We start from the raw sequence: 18,355 nt of genomic DNA on the forward strand, positions 1-18,355 counted from the left end.
GTTGAATTTCAATTCTATTTAACTAGTAAAGATTTTCCATAGGATGACAGGTGTGTACTCAGAGCACATATAAACTATTAGTGCTCCTGATGCAGGTATTAGTGGAATTGTTCTGTGGGCCCTGTGGAACAGAGCTCAGATTTCTGCACTGTGTGGCTTCTCACAGGCTCACAGCATTTACAAGGGGGAGGCCTTCCCAGCTTCCTATTAAACATTCAGTACAAGATTAATCGACTTTTATTACTTATCTCAAGTCATAATACATGGTGATGCAGATAGATTTAGTCAGTATGTAGTCATGAATTTGAACGTTATGATGTTATAGCTTTAGTTTGGTGCTAAGGGAGTAGGGGAGGCGGTGCAGTGTGCTGCCCCACAGAACACATTTGCAAAACTGGTGTTTGCCAGGGTATCTGTGTTGCCATAGTAGGAGAGTGGCCATTAGAACACTTTCATTCTGTGCAATATCCAATGAATTGATTCTTTTTTTTGAGGTACTGGGGATTGAACCCAGGGCCTCATGCATCAAAGGCAAGCATACTACAGTTGTGCTGCACATTCCGCCTTTTTGTTTGTATTTTGTTAAGATAGGGTCTCACTAACTTTGCCCAAGCTGTCAACTTAAGATCCTCCTACCTCTACCTTTTTTTTTTTCCGTTACTGGCTCTTGAACTCAGAGCTTACACCTTGAGCTACTCCACCAGCCCCTTTTTGTGATGGGTTTTTTTCAAGATAGGGTCTCACGAACTTTTACCCCCTGGGCTGGGTTTGAACCGAGACCCTCCTGATCCCTGCCTCCTGAGTAGGTAGGATTGCAGGCATGAACCACTGGCACCTGGCTGCCTCCGTCTTTTGAGTGGTTGGGATTACAGGAATGAGCCATTATGCCTGGCCAATGATTGATTCTTATTAAAGCACACAAGTATGTGTTCAACATTCTGTGGTAACCTAAGAAGTACAGTGTTATTTTAGTAGTTGATGTGATAAAGATTATAAATGTTCAAGGATATTTTAAGAAGTTATCATGAAGCTTTAGTCATCCAGATTATATCCATAGTGTTTGATATAACATGGGAAATCATCCCAGTTCTAAAGCCCTCATTTCTGTTCATAGATTGTGTTGCTTTTTTTTTTTTTTTTGGTGCTACTGGGGTTTGAACTCAGGGCCTCACGCTTGCTAAGCAGGCACTACCACTTGAGCCAGTCCGCCAGTCCAGATTATGCTTCTTGATTGATTGGTACCTGGTGATTGGAAGTGCATATAGACTATACCAACCCCCCAAAAAGGTGTGAGTCCTCCAAGTTGTAATGCTGGAGCAGAATCCTTTTCCTAAATGTCTCTTGGGAAGCAGCTTTACAAGGCACATGTGTATGTGCCAGAACACAAAGGAAGGAGGCAAAAATTACATGGAAAATAAGGGATTGGCTCTAATTTGGTTACTCTAAAAACATGATCAGATTAGAAATGTATATTCTACGATAACGAGGTGTTTTTCTTTGGTCCTTCTATTCACGTAGGTATATACATTTTGAATTGCATTTATTTCAAGGCACAGAAACAGAAGTGAGACATTTACAGAAATAAAGCACCTAATATTACTTTGAAGTCATTTCGCTGTAGGAATCAACTATTCTATTAAAAGGTGGAAAGAGTTTATAACTAAAAGACTTAATGCTAATTAGAGACTGATTTTTTTTTCCACAAAAAAAAGACAGAGAATCCTGGGCATTGTGACAGCTTCGTTTTGTAGTTCCTGTAGAACTGGGTAGGAACAAATACAGACTCTCTGCACTGGCAGGATAAGCCACGGTGCCTGGGTTTGTGTCTTGGCTTCTTTCACTTGCTGTCTGTGCAACTATGAGCAAGTTACTCATCTTCATACTTCAAGTTTCTCACCAAAATGGGAATAGTAATTACACCCACCACCTGTGGTTGCTATGAGGATGAAATTCTTACTTTGCCTTTTGTGATTCCTAGCATTCTTATTACTACTATAGAGAACACCACATGCTGTTTTTATTTTCACCCAAAAAGTAGACACTATTCTTGGCCTCCATGCTAAGTCTAAAGGAAAAGTTAAAGTGAAGACTAACGTAACAAAAGAAACAAAAGAAAGGAGAAAGTAAATTCCGCTCCCCGATTTGAATGCTCCATGTCCAAGTCAAGATATAGGAATTTTGAAGAGGGTTTCATGTGGTGTGGGTTCTTCAGGTTGTCACCTTAAGACTGTCAGATTGCTGGCTGAATGTCAATCAGTGAGCAGGTGCAAGTTGCACACGTGGACTGTTTGGTTGAACCCTTACTTGTAACTCGACTTCCAAGTTCATGTCTTCTCTTATTAAATGAAGCCAACCAACTTTCACTTTATCTCAGTAACCAAACTGCTTTTTGAGAGTGTAGGTTTTTAGTGCAACATAAGGTTTAGTATGTAAATTCTTCTTTTTGGTGTATATTTTGTCTGTTAATTTTGGGGTATTACTAGCTGTTAAATTATAGATATGGTAGGGAAATTTATCATTTGCCAGTTGATATTACATGGTTGAAAATTTTAGATACAGTGAAATTTCCTTTTCTTTGTTTTTTTTCTTTTCTGTGTTGGTTCTCAGGTTTGAACTCAGGGCCTTGTGCTTGTTAGGCAGGAACTCTACTACTTGAGCCACACCCTCCACTGCTTTCTTTTCTTTAGTTATTTTTTAGGTAAGTTCTTGCCTTTTTGCTTGGAGCTGGCCTCAGACCACGATCTTATAGCCTCTCTTCTACTTGAGATTACATTTTACTTAGCCTTCTAAAATTAGTATTTCATATGGCTTTATAAAATACTCATTGAGTCAGTAGTTATTTGTTTAGTACTTATCATTTACCCATTACTACACTAGAAACTAGCAATATACCCATGAGCTGGGTATTTAGCAAACAGTTCTGGTGAGGTAGTGTTGCACAGACTACTTTTTTGTTCACTATAATATGCATATTGTACAGAAACCGCTCCAATCACACTTGAACTTCTGTTTCCCGAAGCAGAAGTATTGGCAAACCTGTTAATTCAGTATTGCAGGAAGTTTTGGGCACCGGCCATTGGAATGTAGTAAGTAGGGTTATAATTTTATCCAGGATACATAACAAAGGGGTGTGGCTGTGGAGACTTGTGCGTAGGCAACTTTCTAAAATATCACCACAGCAGGACACTTGCTGCCTGCAGCTCAGCACAAGGGTATGTCCTTAATTTAACGGATTCAAAGCTAACATTTATAGGAGGATAGATCCAGGTTAGAAATGACTGAACTGCCTGATGATTGTAGGCGTGAATATATAAATGACCTAAAAGTCCATTGGGCGAGTTTGATTGCTCTTCGAATACAGTTACCTTGGCACTTCTGAGATCCTCTGAGTGTCTGAGAGGTCTGTGGCTTTTCTAGCTGAGTTTCATTTCTGACCTAAGACCAACTTCTTGATTCCATCAAAAGCCCTATACCTTCCCTTGTGGGTATCACTGCCTGGAAACATTGCTGTCCTCATCATTCTCCCAGGAAAGCTCAAAGGCTGTGAAAGTAAGATATTCCTGCCCCTGACTGCAACAATTATTTCATAGTCTCCTGGCTACAGATGATTTGGTCCCAAAGGTAGCTTGACTCATACTGAACTTCCGTTGCTCAGGGTGGACTTTTCTTAGGAAATTCAATTTTTAGAGCAGACCAGTATCTCCACATGTTAATTTCACAAGGCATTAATGTAGAATGATGGGATATTCTCCCCTTCCCCTCCTCCACAAAAAATTGGGAGTGTGGTAAGTCTTAGCCAGTTAATTTAAGCAAGAGAATTTCTGTCACTTTTCCCTCAATGGAGAGTCCCAATGCATGCCATCATATTAACAAGTCCTGCTGTAAAGAAATCTGGTTAATTTTTTTGTTCTTAGCCTACTTAATCTTCTTTAACCCCAGTTTATTTGTTTGTTTGTTTTTTAATATGTCACCTAGTAATAATCCCAAGGTTGATTATTCTGCTTTTATTCAGATTGTTTTCTGCCATGACCCAGCTATTGGTCACTAACAATTTGTAGGCAGATCTTAACAGTCAGAGACAGTTGGAAGCTGTCTTTGCCAGCGTGTTCTATATCACAAGAAGAGCTCTTCCTAAGCATTTTGTGGAATATTTACATTGTGTAGGTAAATTGTTTTATTTCTTTGGCAAAGCACAAGTTCATGTCTTAGGAAATACTTCCTCCTCTACAAAAGAACTTCTGTTCCTCAGATTAGAACCAGGACTGGGTGGCTATTAAGGAATGAGTAGAAACAGGTGAGCTTCTGGGGCCTGGAATGCAGTTTCCCCAGATGTGATGGCCTGGGTGACTGGTGATGCCTTGCTCCGTGTTGCTTGTGCCTGCCCATGGCAGAACTGAGAATGGCTTATGTGAACATTTCTTTGTGCAGTACTGTGCTATGCAAATTTTCTTACACTTTATATATATATATGTGTATATATATATATATATACACATATATATACATTTATTGGCGTTCTACAGTGATGGAGAAGGGAGGAAAAGGACCTCATCCACCTGTAGCAATGAGTCCCTGAACGTTGGAGGAACCCCTGTCACTCCTCGCAGAATCTCCTGGCGCCAGCGCATTTTCCTCCGGGTGGCATCTCCCATGAACAAATCTCCTTCAGCAATGCAGGAAAAAGGTCTGTGTGGCAATCGGGAAGGAATTTCCCCTTCTCAGTGTCATAAACCAGAGAGAAGGATGAAAATGCTTTGTATATGAAGAGATTTAAAAGGTTGCAGTGGAAAAATAACTTATTTTTCTGAATGTGATGCAACGGTTTACTGTTCCAGTATCAGTTTAGACACTCGTGCCCTCTTAGTGAGTGAGTGAGTGAGTGAGTGAGTTTTCCAAACCTGTTTTGGGGCCCATTCCACAATGCATAGAAAGCTATGATGGTAGTGGAAAAAAGTCACAGATTTTTTTTTTTTAATTATAAGGAAATCAATACAGAATATCATCCTTCATAAGTGTCACACATAAAATAAAAGTGACAATATTACCAGAAAAATAGCACTAATAAATATCTTGGTTCTTGTGTCCTGCAGAAGAAGAACTCAAATATGACACAAAGATTGTAATAAAACTATCAGTAAAGTTTATTAGGAAAGAAATACACTTTCAACAGACTGAGAGCCGGTCTCCTCAAGGGAGAAAATGATACGTCAGGTTCTAAAGTTGGAATATTTATTGAGAAACTTAAGAGAGACAGTGTGCAAACAACCAGTTCCTGCTCTAATTGGTAGAGAATTTCTTTTTTAAGAGCTCTATCTCATTCTTTTTTATGTCTGGGTCTTTGTTTTGTTGAATTTACCTATGAAACTCCTAGTGCCGGGCCTATGTGACATTTAGGATGTAGATTACTCTGGGTAAAGAGTGGATTGTTAGGTTAGAGGCCAACTTCAAAGCATCCTATGATAACCCCTGGGCTCTGGCTACCTGATCTTAATAGAGAATAGTGGAGTTGGGAAATTGAATTATAATGATTTTTTTCCTTTCTTCCTCTTGTGGCCACTGCTTATGTCTAACTGCTACCTATCAAGAAATGCTAAATGATAAAGAAATAGATATATTACACTAGGCACATTGCAACCAAAAGAGTATGGTAGCTTTCACTGAATGTTGGACCTATTAGAAATGACAGAAAAGGTATCCAAAGGGGCGAAGTACCTGTAACAGCAAGCACAAAGGTGTGACTGTAATGAGGACCTGCTTTATAATGAAGTCTTGAGGACTAAGAAATGATACTGAAAAGAATTTCAAGGAGAAATTTTTTTAAAAAATCAGTTGCTCTCACAGGAGATTTTACATATTCCTCTCTGAAAATTAAATAAAGTTACATATAGATAATATTTGAATAGCACTATTGAACAAACTTCATCTAATGTTTATTTAGGTCTCTGTAGAAAAAATTCGTCCATTTTTAGCACATGTAGAACATTTATAAAAAATTATGTACTTGGTGAAAGATATCTTAATAAATTTCACAAAATTATGATTATGGGTATTATATTCTCTGACTATAGTGTTGAGGAAGGAAGGGAGGGAGGGAGGGAAGAAGAGAGGAAAGAAGGGAGGAGGGGACAGGAAAGGAAAGAAGGGAAGAAAGGACTAGAAGACATCTGTGGCTGGGGGTGTATAGCTCAGTGGTAGAGCACCTGCCTAGCATGCATGGAGGTCCTAGTTCCACCTCCAGTACTGCAAAGAAAAAGACAATTGAAATTTTCATGTTTTAGAAACCTGTACTCCTAGAAATTAGAAGAAATGTGCTGATCCTCACTCTGCATTTCACAATTGTGTGGATTTCAAAGGCAATTCATAGCCACAGATGCATTCACCTGAAACCAAAAAAAAAAAAAGGCAAACGAAAAAAATTTAAAAATCAGGTGTACTGAGTGTTCAACACAAGAAACTAGAACAGAGCCATAAAATAGAATAAACCCAGTAAAACCACAAGTAAATAAGTAATGAGGGTAAGAGCAGAGGCTGATGAATTACAAAAAGTAAAAGACATTACTAAAGATAAATTAAGTTTGCCTAGTATGGCCACAAACAGCTTCAGAGAAAAATATGTATCCTCATGGTTGAGAAACATGTCTCAGTAGAGTTCTAGAGTGATGTGAGAGAATGCTGCAGGTGAGAAGATTGTGGGAAACTTAGCAGAAGGGTGCACAGGATGGGACATGGAGACCTAAGAATGGAAAGGTGACTTGAAGAGAGTCTGATGGGGGCATTTACATGCTAATTCCCCAGAGTCTGCACGCTGTTCTCTGAGATATGTAGACAATCATTGAAATGTTCTAAGAGATGTGACTATGTTTGTTGATAGGAAGATAATTTGCATATGGGAAAGGGTGAGGCTGAGCTCCAGGAGGTCAGTTGAGATTTTGTAGGGGAGCTAGCAGCAGGCCTGTGGTGCCAGCATGGCTCAGCTGTGCTCTTCCAAGAGGCTCAGATGGTAGATGTGGAGCTTAGGAGATCATTACTAGCTACCCCCACCATCCTGTTTTGTACAACCAGAGAATAAACACAGATGGATTGCAGAAGTGTGGGACTCTGGGGAAAGACCAGTTCATTTTGGAGTAGCTCTCTTACAGGTCTTTTGTATAGAAAGAAGAAGTGGTGAAATGACATAGGCACTTGTTTCACTGCAAGAGGGAAATCTGAAAGGGGAATTCAATCTACAGAATTTACTCAAATCACGAGTTCCAGAAACTAGTACTTACTGGGAAAGTGGCTCTTTGCACACCTTTAAGCATGGAAGCCTAAGCTGAGGGAGTGTCAGCTCTAGAGAAAACTCCTACGGTCTGGGTGAGGACTCAGGAATGCCTCTCACCATTGTCTTCTCTGCAGAGGGACTGGACAGGAATGAGCTGCTACCACTGTCACCTCTCACCCCCACCATGGACGAGGAGCCCCTGGTTATATTCTTGTCTGGTGACGATGACCCAGAAAAGGTTGAAGAGAAAAGGAAGTCAAAAGAACTAAAGAGTTTGTGGAAGAAAGCTATCCATCAACAAATCTTGTTGCTTCGAATGGAGAAAGAAAACCAGAAGCTTGAAGGTCAGCTGTTGAAACAGGCCTGTGTGCTTCCTGTGTGCTCACACTCGTTCTTGGACTGCGTGTCCACTTTGACTATAATACCTAGTGATAGAATCACTTCTATTTCGTGAGTAATTATTCCTGTTTTTGTGACTTGAGAAAGATCGGCTTGAGGTATTTACCTTTTTGTTTAATAGAGTGAAAATACCAGAAGCCTGTAGAGTGTATTTGGGTAATAAGGAGTGTAGATAACACAGAATCAGTGTATTTGCTGTGGGTGAAAATTTAATATCATTGTGCATTACTTAAGAAAAAAACCTTTAAATGTGAAAAGGCAAAGTTGCTTCATTTTGAATGTGATTTTCAGCTTTCAGGTTAATGATATTCTATCATGGAAGAAATATGCCTATTTCAAACAAATTCTGTTTCGATTATATCCAATTCAACTGTTTGATTATAATTAATTTGTTATATCATTTCTTATTTTTAATGCTTTGTAAATTTTCTATTTAAAACATCCCAATCGTTAAATTTATAATCCAATAATTAATGATAGCTATTGTGCCAGTGTCCTTGAGCTTTCAATGACCTCAGCAGGAATTGAATTTATATTTTTAAGCAATTGGTTACATCTTGACTAACTCAAACAGAAAAGAGGTTGACAAACAGATGGTTACCATTCCCTCAAAATGTTTAAAGCATGAAATTATACTTCATTTGGGAGTATGTTCAAATAAAATCTTGTATCAACCATCAAAGGATAGATTTAGAGTCTGTGGATTTGAATGGGAAATGGCCTTCGGGATGTTTAGCTATAGTCCAGTTAGAGCCAGCTGTGGGGAAGCTAAGGAATTGAGCTCAGGCCAAACAGTGGGACAAGTGGAGCAAGTCCGGAGCCCAGGAATGGCAGTCATTCTCAGATGTGCATGGTAATATAAAAAATGGAGTTTTGAATACAAATGGTTAGATGCCTATTCTGAGGTTAGTTATATTACACAATTTTACAGGATAAGAAAGGAGCTGATGTTCAGAATATGTTCTCAGAAACCTTTACCTTTATATTTACTTTTTTTTTTTCTTATTTGACTGTACTGGAGTTTGAACTCAGGGCCTTTCTTTGTTAGGCAAGCACAGCTTAGCTGTGCCCCCAGCCCTTTTTTGCTTTAGTCATTTTTCAGTTAGGGTCTAGTGCTTTTTTTGCTTGGCTGGCCTCGGACTGTGATCCTCCTCCTGAGTGGCTGGAACAACAGGTGAGAAGCTGGGATTACAGGCATGAACCACTGTACCTAGCCCCACTTTTATGTTTATTTTGGAACTTAAGTAACAAAGAAGAAAGTAGCTTATAACCGTTTTTTTTTTTTTCAAGACTCTTTTTTTTCTTTTTTTTGATTGCTGTGGAGTTTGAACTCAGGATACTCTGCTCCATAAGCCATTCCCTTAGTCCTTTTTGCTTTAGGTGTTTTTTCAGTAAGGTCTCATATTTATGCCTGGGCAGACCTAGGCCACAATTCTACTGTTTACATTTTCCATGCATCTGGGATGACAGGTATGCACCACCATACCCAGTTTTACTGGTTTAGATGGGGGTCTCCAAACTTTTTGCCTGGGCTGGCTTTGAACCATAATCCTCCTGATTTTCACCTCCCAAGTAGCTGGGTGTTAGCCACCAACCCAGACTCTTGAAGGTTCTTTATAGTTATCAGTTCAGGTAGGACAAATACTACCTATTCTTACTACCCATTTTATCCTCAGTCTTAGAGTAGGTGCTTAAGATTATTTTAAACGCACAGTGACACAGAGAAAATTGGAGAAAACAATCCAAAGAAATGTTATGCGTTATTTTCTGTGAAGCAGATCACTAGTAAAGCTGAATGATCAATTGTATTTACTATTAGCTTTAATAAACTTAGTCTTTTAAAAAATACTTAGAAGAGCAGAAAGCAGACTGCAAAGCAAGGCAAGGCTAACCTGTGTTAGAGAGCCATCTAGTGGTAGCTCAGGGAATCTTTTTTTCAGTGTGATTTTTTTTTTTGGAATATGTGTAGACATTTAAGTGGGGATTTTTACTGTTCTGCTTACAGAACAGTCTGTTTTAAGGTATTTTAAGTCTTGAGAAATGGTTTCAAGCATAATAAGTAAAGATAACATCCATTCCTGTTGTTGTTTTTCTGCTATCGAGGACTTTGGATACATGACAAAGATTTGTGTTGCAGAAGGTAAGGTGACCAGTGGAGCACCTGGAGCCCCAGGTCACTCTGACAGTCCTCTCTAGGGATCCTAGTGACAAACAGGAAGTGCACTTATATATCCCTGTTTCTTTACTCAAGATAAAGATAAGTCAACATAGTGGTTTCTTTTGTGGACCTTTCTTTAAATGAGCTTTGAGCTTGTATTTTAGATCACCAAATGAGAATTCTATATTATTTAAAAATTGCAATTTGTGTTAGCTTCAGTGAAATGAATTTTCTTTTTTTAAGACTATTCACAATGGGGACTGGGGTGCAGCTCAGTGGTGGAGCATGTGCTTAGCATGTGAAGGTCCTGGGTTCAATACCTAGCCCCCAGACCCCCAAAAGCTATTCAAAATGAACACAGGACTATTTAACCTAGTGTTGAGGGCAGTGTGGATGACTCTGGAATGTGTGAGGTTATTGTGTTCTTCAACTTATGGGTAGCATGAGGTACTATCTTCTCATGTGACATATATAAAATATTACACTGTAATGTAATTAACATGTTATGAAGTATCACATCTGAGGCTGTCACATTTGTCCAAAAGTTGAAATTTATAGCATAGCCAATTTTTTTAGGCTTACTAAAATTAACCACATAAAAGATAGAATAGGACCACCTTAGAAAGTTACTACTTATATTTTCTCACATCAAATGACTCAAAGTTTGAGAAACTTTCATATTGTCTTTGTTTTTTAAAAGTTATGTTTTTGAGTAAATATTAGTGGTTGATTCCTAAAAGCAATTGGATGTAGTTTTAACTATACATACAATGTTTAAAATATTGTTTTACAAACACATTGGTCTTAATAAATCTTTTCCTTTCTTTTTTTTTTTTTAAGCAAGAAGAGATGAACTCCAGTCTAGAAAAATTAAGTTAGACTATGAAGAAGTTGGTGTGTGTCAGAAGGAAGTCTTGATAACCTGGGATAAGAAGTTGTTAAACTGCAGAGCTAAAATCAGATGTGATATGGAAGATATCCATACTTCTCTGAAAGAAGGTATTTGCACTAATTTCAAATCTTTTTTTAAATAAGGAAAGCCTCAGATATTTTTAAAAGTTTGTGCAGCACAGGCATGTTTTTGTCTTTGTGATTTGCTTATAAAGAAATGAGAGTAATTTGTTTCTACCTGTAACTGGGTGACATAATTGATAATAAAATGGTGGCAGTAGAGATTTTGTCACTGAAGAGGTGACAGACCCCTCTTCTGCAGACTCTCCTGCTACTTCAGCAGCTCTTTTCAGCTCTTTGTTGTTTACTGAGGAAGAAGTGTGTGCTTTGGTACAAATCTTTGATATCACTGCCATAGTGATCAGAACAGTTCAGGCTTATAGATTTGACTCATTTCCATCATTTGGTCAGAAGTATTTGTTTATGTGTATGTGTACATTTATATGAATGTGTTTATATATCCATGATATATGTATTTATACAAATTTATATTCTGATTATCAACAGATTTCCCTTTTTCTAGTCATTCATTTGTTTTGGGGAAATTGCTCTTACTTAGCTATTATGATGTATTTACTGTTTTATTGTTTTTTGATACTTGCACATTTTAAATTTAAAATTAAAGTTAATATATGAGCATTTGGGATGCAATTTTTGTGACCCAGATGGAATATTTAAATGATAGTCTCATGGCCTGCACAATTTGGGTATAGAATAAAAATTCCAAAAAACGCCCCAAAAGTCTGATAACCGGATGTGTTTTAAAAGCCTATGATAGGAGCCTTTCTGCTCCCACCCCCTTTACATCAGGGTGTGCACCTTTCTTCCTTTCTATTTTTCCCCGCTTTACTAAATAAACCTTTGTAAGTCTTCAAAAACAAAAACACCCACCACTCTATGATAATGTTTGAAAGTGTTACATAGGTAAGTTTAGATTAAGGTAAAATATGTTTTGTAAGATACCACATTTACAAGTGTCATATGTCCTCTTTTCTGGAAGATTTGTAAATCCTAAAGATTTCCACTGAATGTGGGAGACAAAACAGTAGTTAGTGAAATGTGTGTGAGCTGTAGCTCTCACATTCTTTGGTCTGACTTTCAAAGATGTGTAGGTGTGCTCATCTTCCCATTCCTTACAGGTACAGTTTAAACTTCCTCGCAGGTACCCAAGGCCCCCACAGTCTTCCCTTCCTCCCCCTCTCTGATCTCGTGTTCTGCTTCTTCTTTCCTTGGGATTGTATCCGCCAGGGAGGCTGGGCTTCTTTGGGTGCCAGTGCATCCCAGGCTAGTTCTTGTGTGGGGTATTCCATCCCTCCCTCCACTCTTTCTTTCTCACCTGTCTGTCTACCTTCTCCCCCTTTCCCGGCTCTGTTTCTTTCCATCCCCTCCTCTTCTGGCTCCTCTTTTCTCCTCCCTTTTCTCTGCTGCTCTTCAGGGCTTTCACAGGCTCCTCTTTGTGAAGTGCTGGTTGCCCATAGTCCTTGCCTGGGAGTCCTATTCTCTCTCAGAGAAGATACATGGTCATTGTTTTATGACCATAGAAGAACGGTCTTGAATTATCTTTAATTATCTATTAAAGTTCTTTTTCTTTTATTTTATCATTTTTACATTGACATGTGTATACATTGTTTGGACCACCTCCCCCCTCCTCCCGCCCTCTTCCCTCTTTTAAAGTTCTTGTGGGTGACACATATTTACAATGAGGATTAGCATTTGTTGCTATCGTCAAGCCAAATAAAAAAGCGAGAATAGGCAACCATACCATCCGGCATTTCAGGATTTGGCTTCTGAAACCAGACTTTCAGAGCTCTAATTCAATATTGCCACTTCACCTGCTGTGTGAACTTGAGCAGCTCTCTTAATCTCTTTCTGCCTCAGCTTTACTGTCTGTAAAGTGGAAGTAATTTTGATCACCTACATCCTAGGTAGCTCTCTGAGCACATGTCCAATAATCAGCAGTTAAGGCAGCCTCGATAAATCTTTTATTAGGTGTTCAATCCGTGTTGGTTGATGTTATTGTTAGTGTCGCATTATTATTGTTGTTATTTGACGGTTCTGTTCACAAGATGTCTGGAACCCTAGGGTTAAACTTGTCACACTGTGTTTCCATCAGTGTGTCCTACTATGTGAACTGCAGGTGACAGCTGCCTATTTTCAAGAATTAGGCAGTTCCTCAGTGGTGATTTAGCAACTTCATTCCAGAGTTCAAGGCCTGCTCTTTTGTTTCTTTGACTGTAGGTGTTCCTAAAAGTCGACGAGGAGAAATTTGGCAGTTTCTGGCTTTACAATACCGTCTAAGGCACAGACTGCCCAATAAACACCAACCTCCCGACATGTCGTATAAGGAGCTTCTGAAGCAGCTCACTGCTCAGCAGCACGCCATTCTCGTGGATTTGGGTATGTTTGGCATACTGGTTGCAAATCACAAAACTGAATAGGTGTTGGCGTTTGTTGTTCTTGATGTTTTGAGGTGTTCATGGTGTTGATAAAGAGGCTCTGTTGACATCTGTAGAACTGCTGACTTCCTTTTTTGGGGTAAGTTGGTCTTATAGATTATTGAAGCACTTTTTTACCGTAAATGCTTGAGTTATAAATGATGTGTTCATCCCAAAACTTTCCCTCTGAGAAAGGAATCACTGTAAAGGATTATAATATGGGGTGCTCTCAGTCACTGTATTTTGAACAACTGAGTTGTTTAGATCGACAACCATAGCTTAGTCAGGGCAGGTTTTGAAATAGATTACATGGGTCCCAAAATGTTTAGGGAAGGTACATCAGGAATTCATAGATGTGTTGCTGAAAACAAGCTGTGGGATGGATGTGATCAGAGTACATAACATACAAAAAAGCAATACAGTGGTCATAATGTGGAGTTAGGAGTGACTGAGTAGCTGCTGGCAAGCCTGAAGGCAGAGACCAAGTGGGCAACAGCTGGGCCCAGCCTGCTGTTTACAAGGAGGGTGGCCACTTTTTAGGCCCCCAGGGGATAAAAACAATACATTAAGGTGTTTATGTTATAGAAATTGTGACCTCCTACCTGTAGGATATATGCAAGATTAGCTGATTCAGTGGTGTATGAGTGGGTACTTTTGACCTGGGGAGAGTTTCCAGTGACAGCATCCATAAGTCTTTTAAGTGGAAAACATTAAACAATGGGAAGTGAAAATGGTTTGGTTGTAAAAATTATGTTATCTATTTTTTTTCTAAAACCATATCATTATACACATTTTATTATTTTAAGATATGTAAATATTGGATGTGGGCATTTGATTATTTCATCCAAACTCCCAAAAGGTGATTTGAACCCATTGGGGTAAATAGGGGAGTATCTTATAGTTGGGGTCGTCTTACATTAGGGCATATATTAAAAAAAAAAATCACTGGCCAAAACTTTTTACCTCCATTTATTTTGAGTGACGATTTTTCTTGGGAAAGGACCCAGCTCAATTAAACACTTTTTGAACCCAGTAGAAACAAAATGGAAATTTTATGGAAAAACGAGTCCTTATCCTGAGTCTACCACTGACTCTGTGGTCGTAGATTACTTTGCTTCTAGGTCTCAGGCCTCTCTGTTAAACGGGGACATTGGGCTTGGCAGTCCTTATGTCCCCATGGATAGCTATGGTTCTGTGAACTATAAACTGATGATGAGGCCCGGGACTGAGGTGTTGTGATCGGGTTAGTCCAGATGTCCTAATGGAGAGGAAAACGATGAGGTCAGGTTACAGGAAAAGGCTGGTCAGACAAAAGTGGAGCTAGAGTCCACTTCTTGAATAAACAGTGTATTTTAGTTTTCTTTAGAAAAATGTTAAGGGAGAAAGAAAAATGGTAATTTAAAAAATTGCTTATTTGACTCTACTTGTAGCCATCTGTGTTTCTGCAGCATATTCTTGTTATTTTCCATTTCTTTCCCTTACTCTGCAGAATTAATCTTATCAGTTCCTGGAAAAAAAATCACTTTTAAGCCTATGTGGTGGAAAACATGTTAAAATCTGGCATTCTTGCAGATTCTAACTGACAGGGGTAATGGTTTCACAAGGAAGCTAACATCCCCTGCATTTTTGTGGCACAAGGAAAGCCCTGAGCCAACAGAAGCAGTTTTGGGCCTGTTTCAGTACCTTGTCCTTGGCTTTGTAGAGACATTTGTTTCTTAGCTTGTGTCTCCATGGTCATTTTATATTCAGTGGTAAATTTTAGAGGGAAGTGCTTGAAATCAGCTTGACCTTTGACTCTCTTTATCCCCCTTGGAGATAATTGAAAAAAGAAAAGTGGTCTGCATGTTTCCTGGAGGTATTTTAAAAAATATAGAGCAAAGACTATTTGAAAAAGAAACATTTCCTAAATGATAGACAGAATATAAAGCAAAACAAAACTAAAACGTCCCTCTAGTGTCATACTAAAAAAAAAAATAAATAAAAACTAGAATTTATCTGTTTATGGACTACTAAGATGTCCTTTTAAATAATATGATAACTTACAGAATTATGATTTCAGTTAAAGAGTGGTCTTTATATGAATTTAGAATTTGCCTTGATTAGTAGTCGGAATAAATTTTATGTTCTGCCCTCCTGTGGTCTTTCCAGGATATGTTGTTGGTGTGTGAATTTTTATTGTATTTTATTGTTTGCCAGAAACATGTGTTGATCTGCATAAAATGTTCCTGTATCATACATGTGGAGATGGGATGGTAATTTGGCAGGTAGGACTTGAGCGAGCGAGAGAGAGACTCTTAAATGAATATTCCATTTACCCCGGAGTTCACTGCATTGCATTTTCATGCTGGTCTCCAAAGTATCGGAGCATCTCCAAAGTCATTGTCTTCTTTCCCTCTGCAGGCAGGACATTTCCTACTCACCCTTACTTTTCCGTACAGCTTGGGGCAGGGCAGCTGTCCCTCTTTAACCTCCTGAAAGCATATTCTCTGCTGGACAAGGAAGTAGGCTACTGTCAGGGGATCAGCTTTGTGGCTGGAGTGCTGCTTCTGCACATGAGTGAAGATCAAGCCTTTGAGATGCTGAAGTTCCTCATGTATGACCTGGGCTTCCGCAAGCAGTACAGACCCGACATGATGTCGCTGCAGGTGAGGTGGCTCTTCACTAAGGAAGCAGTGGCTCTTAGCAGAATCTTGTCACCGGCCCTCTTCTGCATCACAGTTAAGATGTAGGGAAGTTTTGGACCTGGGTTTTAGAACTTGGGTGAATATACGTATGTTTTATTTCACTGTTTGAGTATGGGATTTGGGATTTTTGCTAAACACCCAGGCATGTAGGATGCATATGGAGAGGGCTCCCCAGGATACCTGATTTCCTGGTATCCAGTGATATGATTCCCGGTCGGTGACTATTCATAGGTCTGTTTAACAGGTCAAATGATGGCTGTGCAATGTTTTATTTTTAAACAGTTCACCTATACCTTATATTAGATAGGAAGCATTGGCACTTTTGTGGGGAATTAAATAGCTCTGAGTTTCAGAAACAACAGTTTGGTAGCTCCCATTAGAATTTCAGAGAACAGAAAGCATCTGTGAATAGTGTTTGATATGTTTCCAGAGACAGAGAGAGAGAGAGAAAGTGACCAGTTTTAAAATGCAGTGGTTTTCCATTTAAAAATTCCTCATCAAAGACAGGAAGGCAAAACAGATCCTATCTGGGGGTTGGTACCAGTAGGAGGGGGGAAGGGCGGAAGAGGGTGAGTGTGGTAGAAATCTTATGTATTCGTGTATGAAAATGGAAAAATAAGACATGTGGAAACTATTCTAAGAAAGGAGAGAAAGGATGATGATGGAGGGGGTGAATTTCATTAAGATACATTGTGAGCACTTTTGTAAATGTCGCAATGTGCCCCCAGTATAGCAATATGATGATAAAAACTTAAAAATGTGGAAAAAAATGCCTTATCAAAGATTCACATAAATTGGATTTGTACATTAATTATATATTGCTTTCAATTACCAAGAAATATGATAGGTCTTTCATTTTGAACATGCAGATGACGTAAATATTTGATGGCAGCATTTTTATAGGTTACAATATTAAAGATCTAATCTATCTTTAGTAGCATAGGTGTTTGTACTTTATAAAGTGAGCTGAAACACCTTTTACTTTCTAGAGCAGGAAGTTAGTGTTTTGGGTCCATTCACCAGGGCTCTCAGAAGTGTGCATAACTGCTTGCTGCCGTGGGCTTGGGTTCCCTTGTCATTTCCTATTTTTTGCTTCTCTCCTGGTGAGCTTGGGCACTCTGTCCTTTCAATTCCCTAGGGTTGAGGTCTCTCTCAACTTTAAATATCTCTGTCTCATCACATTTTGTGATTACTGATTTCTGTATTAAATATAAAAACATTAAATCTTTTTTTTCTCTGAGGCATTTGGTTTCCTCTTTTTTTCATCTTCCCCAAGTCTCTGCCTTTTTTTTTTTTTTCCTCCTGTACTGGGGATTGAACTCAGGACCATGTGCTTGCTAGGCAGGCACTCTACTGCTTGAGCCACACCCTTGGTTCTGTTGCCGTTAGTTTGTTTTTCACATAGGGTCTCATGTTAACTTTTGCCCAGGCTGGTTTGGGACAAGGACTCTCCCAAACCATAATCTGGGATTATAGGTGTGCACCCAGGCTTCTTTGAAGCTTTCTTCCTTCAGTTCTGTCTCTTCCCTCTGAAGATATACTATGTTATCTATAAAGCAGAATTGAAGAATTATTTTATTTTAGCAAATAGGATTTTATATTTAAAGCTTCCTTTGCAAGAAGCTTGAATTATCTACTTATGTGCCCAAATATAACTTGATGGAAGAAATGGCATAGGGGAAAAAGGTAAGATCCTTTAAAAAATTAAATAGTACAGTTTTACTTCTTTGTTATGATCACAACTGTACGAGGAGAACAGGATGTCTTTGATACCATGGTTTCTTTTGTCTACTAAGTAGACTTGTTTGATTTTTGTGCTTACCAAGATACTAATTCTGTTGATAGACACCCAGTCTTACTAGTTTCTGAACTGTAAGTGGCCTAAAGGAAATGTATGGGCTTTTTTCTCATCATGACTTACTGAGGTAATAATCTCATTAAAAATACTTTTATGTTTGACACCAACTAAGCTGCTTTTTTTGTAGCCATGAATTCCTGTGGCTCCAATTCCTTTCTTTTACAGTTTGCGTGGAAATGTAGTTTCCAAAGATATGTGTTGTAAATAAGAGTCAAACATAATTTGTTGCATTTATGTATAAAACTTACGATTTTTTCCCCAAAGGACTCACCTCAATTTCAGCTTTGTGCTTTGAAAACAATTGTTCAATTCACAATACAATTGCTTATTTGTATGTTTTTATAGAGCTATCAATATAAGGATGATATTTTAAGGATATCTTCTAGTAAGAGAAATTCTACTAGATCTAATGAAATATCATGTGTATTTCATACCAAAATGTCAAGCTTATATAAGTGATCAAGGAACTACCACTTGTTTGTTAACTGTGTGGCTAAAATTTAAATTCACAAATTTGTGTATCAGTTACAATTGCTTTATCTTTAGCATCACAGATGTTAAAGCTTAAAAGTTCTTATATATCTTTTTAATGTTTTTGAAATGCCAGTA

The 18,355-nt window shown here is 38.5% G+C and overlaps 1 protein-coding gene across 7 annotated transcripts in view; it reads left to right on the forward strand.

Annotated features, from left to right (window-relative positions):
- Tbc1d4 (TBC1 domain family member 4) overlaps nucleotides 1-18,355 on the forward strand; it is a 178,192-nt gene that overhangs the window by 147,819 nt on the left and 12,018 nt on the right. For 6 of the 7 annotated variants that reach the window (XM_074043225.1, XM_020183844.2, XM_074043223.1 and 3 more), the window contains 5 exons: nucleotides 4,524-4,684; nucleotides 7,396-7,605; nucleotides 10,659-10,817; nucleotides 13,008-13,166; nucleotides 15,605-15,849. In XM_074043225.1, coding sequence (XP_073899326.1) covers nucleotides 4,524-4,684; nucleotides 7,396-7,605; nucleotides 10,659-10,817; nucleotides 13,008-13,166; nucleotides 15,605-15,849 — 934 coding nt within the window. Of the gene's footprint in view, nucleotides 1-4,523; nucleotides 4,685-7,395; nucleotides 7,606-7,735; nucleotides 7,759-10,658; nucleotides 10,818-13,007; nucleotides 13,167-15,604; nucleotides 15,850-18,355 lie in introns of those variants that run through there. The other variant, XM_074043228.1, reaches the window with a different exon arrangement.

The sequence above is a fragment of the Castor canadensis genome, chromosome 10 (assembly GCF_047511655.1).
Source record: "Castor canadensis chromosome 10, mCasCan1.hap1v2, whole genome shotgun sequence".
Lineage (NCBI taxonomy): Eukaryota > Metazoa > Chordata > Mammalia > Rodentia > Castoridae > Castor > Castor canadensis.